Genomic DNA, 2,339 nt, shown 5'->3' with positions numbered 1-2,339 from the left:
CCACCCCCGTCTTCCCCGTGTCACTGATGCCACCACCCGGCGGCTGATGACAAAAACCTCTCAGCCATCCTGCCAGTTCCTCACCACACACTTTCCTCCTGACCACCTCTTCACCCCCGGCCCCGACGGGCTGCCTGTCCTTGCCTTTGCCCCTCTCCCAGGGACTTCCCAGTGTAAGTCAAAGTGAGCCTAAAATGCATGCCTGACCCTACCCTTCTCCATTTACAGCCTTCAAAGGCTCCCGCTGGTCCCCATTTCCTTGCCCCTGCCTGTCCTCAGGCTCCCCCTTCCCAGCCGCTGTCCACATGGCGGCACCCTTCTCCAACTCCAGCCTTTAAAACACTGGCCCCTGGGCCTGGACCTCTCTCTCTTTCCTTCTCACATCCAGCCTCAGGACTGACCGAGTCTTGAGCCCTCTACTAGAGAAAAAAATGTGGCCATGTGGAATGAGATCGGAAAGGACGAGTCTCTCCACCCAGGAATGATTAGACAAAGGTCCTGCCATCTTCTAAGTGTGGCCACGCAGCAGCTAAACAAAAGCAAATCGCCTAGGCTGCTATCAATACGCAGCCTGATGGCTCAGGGAGAAAACCAGGGGTGCCTCAGAGTTGGGGCACCCCGCCCACAGAGACAGAGCACCATAGGAAAGGGCTGCTATATCACGGGCAGAGGGCTAGGAAGAAAAGGGCACTGGACAGACAGGGGCCACATGAGTCCACATGCACGCGTTTCCTGGGCAGAAAAGACTCCCCTTCCAGGGGCAGCAGGTCCCTGAGTGGTGCTCAACTGCTCCCCGAGACCCCTCAGAAGACAGCCTGGCGACCTGCTTAAGCCCTGAAAACCCAGCAGAGCGGTCCTACTCGGCATGCAGGGCGCCACCAAGCATCAGCACCAACGCAGCCAAGGGACCGTGTGTGTGAGGCTTCTTTTTGCTCTTCCTTGCCCACTCCACCAACCTAGCTCAGCTTCCGTACAGAAGGCAAAGGCTTTTAAAGACTGAACAGATGAAAAATAAAAAAATATACTATTGACATTCAAGTGGCTTATATCCTTCCTAAAATAAACAACCAGCCAACAAACAAACAACACATAGCCAAGGAGGCAGAGGGGGCTTCTGCAGACCAGCCTGTCTGAGGGGCTCTCGCAGGGGGTGGGAGGAGGGTCGCCCACCTCCCTGAGCACAAAGAGCAGCCAAGGTGCCCAGAGGGCACACTCACCACTCCACGATCTCCGGGTGAAGGATGGTGTTGTTGACGTTGAACCTAAAAGGAACAAACAGGTTAAGTCTGTTAGTTCAGTTGTCGATCATCTCCCAGCAAGAAATTCTAATCTAAGGCGCACGCACACACCCACCCACCAGTATTCAGACAAGGCCCCACACTTGAATCGCATGGCTCTCTGGCTACAGAGGGCCTGGTGATTGCTTGCTGCAGCAGACCTGGCTGCCTAGGCTGCACCTGCTGGAGAGCACGAGCATGGCTACAAACCCACCCCGACCCCCACCCCCCACCCCCTAACCTCCGCCAGTGAGAAGGAGCATGGCATCAGCCACTAGTTTGATTTTCAGGGCAGACGTCTGTGTCTGGGGGTCTGTTGGAAGTAAGATGCTTGAAAAGCTGACCACGAAGGCACCTTAGCTTCTCAGGGAGGCATCTGGGGTAACAAAGAGCCCCGGATAGGGCTCAGCATCCCCCAAGCCCATATTCTGGTGAGGGCCTCAGAAAAATGCCCTGGACTCAGCCACACGGGGTGGCATCGGGTGAGAGGCCCCTGAGGTGGTTTGTGGTTACAGGTCCCCAAACCCAAGCAGAGCACCTGGGTCTCACTAAGGGGAGGGAACTGACTGGCTGGACGCCCCCGCCTACCCAGACACCTTCACGTTAGCTCACATCTGTGAGCTAATGGATTCGTGAGCCGATAAGGGAAAAACCTGTCAAACTAAACAGATAACAGAATGGACGTCAATGAAGGAATAACTAGTATCAAATTTGCCCTCCTGTCACAAACAAGTAAACAACGGTTTAACAAACACCAAACAACTGTTTCTGGAGCAGCAAACCAGGATCCTGGGGAAGAACAAGAGAGATGAGGCCTGCGCCTACTGGCTTCCGGCCGAGCGACACTCTGGACCTTGGACAAAAGGGAAAGGCAAGCCGAGCACCTGGGCCTCCCCGAGGGGAGGAAACGGACAGGTCTGGAGGGACATGGAAGCAGCTTCAATGTGTGAGGCGGGATGCAAGCGCAGAGAGAGACGAGCAAAGGTCCCCAGAGTCTGCCTGGTACTAAGACACGCACGCACGCAGTTAACTTGCTCAGGCCAGGCAGTCACTAAGCATGCA

The 2,339-nt window shown here is 55.5% G+C and overlaps 1 protein-coding gene across 1 annotated transcript in view; it reads right to left on the bottom strand.

The window, feature by feature from the left end:
* PEPD (peptidase D) overlaps positions 1 to 2,339 on the bottom strand; it is a 152,914-nt gene that overhangs the window by 88,441 nt on the left and 62,134 nt on the right. The window contains exon 7 of the mRNA XM_004704914.2: positions 1,218 to 1,262. Within this exon, the coding sequence (XP_004704971.1) occupies positions 1,218 to 1,262 (45 nt within the window). The remainder of the gene's footprint in view (positions 1 to 1,217; positions 1,263 to 2,339) is intronic.

This window comes from Echinops telfairi, unplaced genomic scaffold, assembly GCF_000313985.2.
Source record: "Echinops telfairi isolate 266 unplaced genomic scaffold, ASM31398v2 ScPeMD7_2291;HRSCAF=2852, whole genome shotgun sequence".
NCBI classification, from domain to species: Eukaryota; Metazoa; Chordata; class Mammalia; order Afrosoricida; family Tenrecidae; genus Echinops; species Echinops telfairi.
This window is presented reverse-complemented; position numbering and strand designations above follow the sequence as displayed.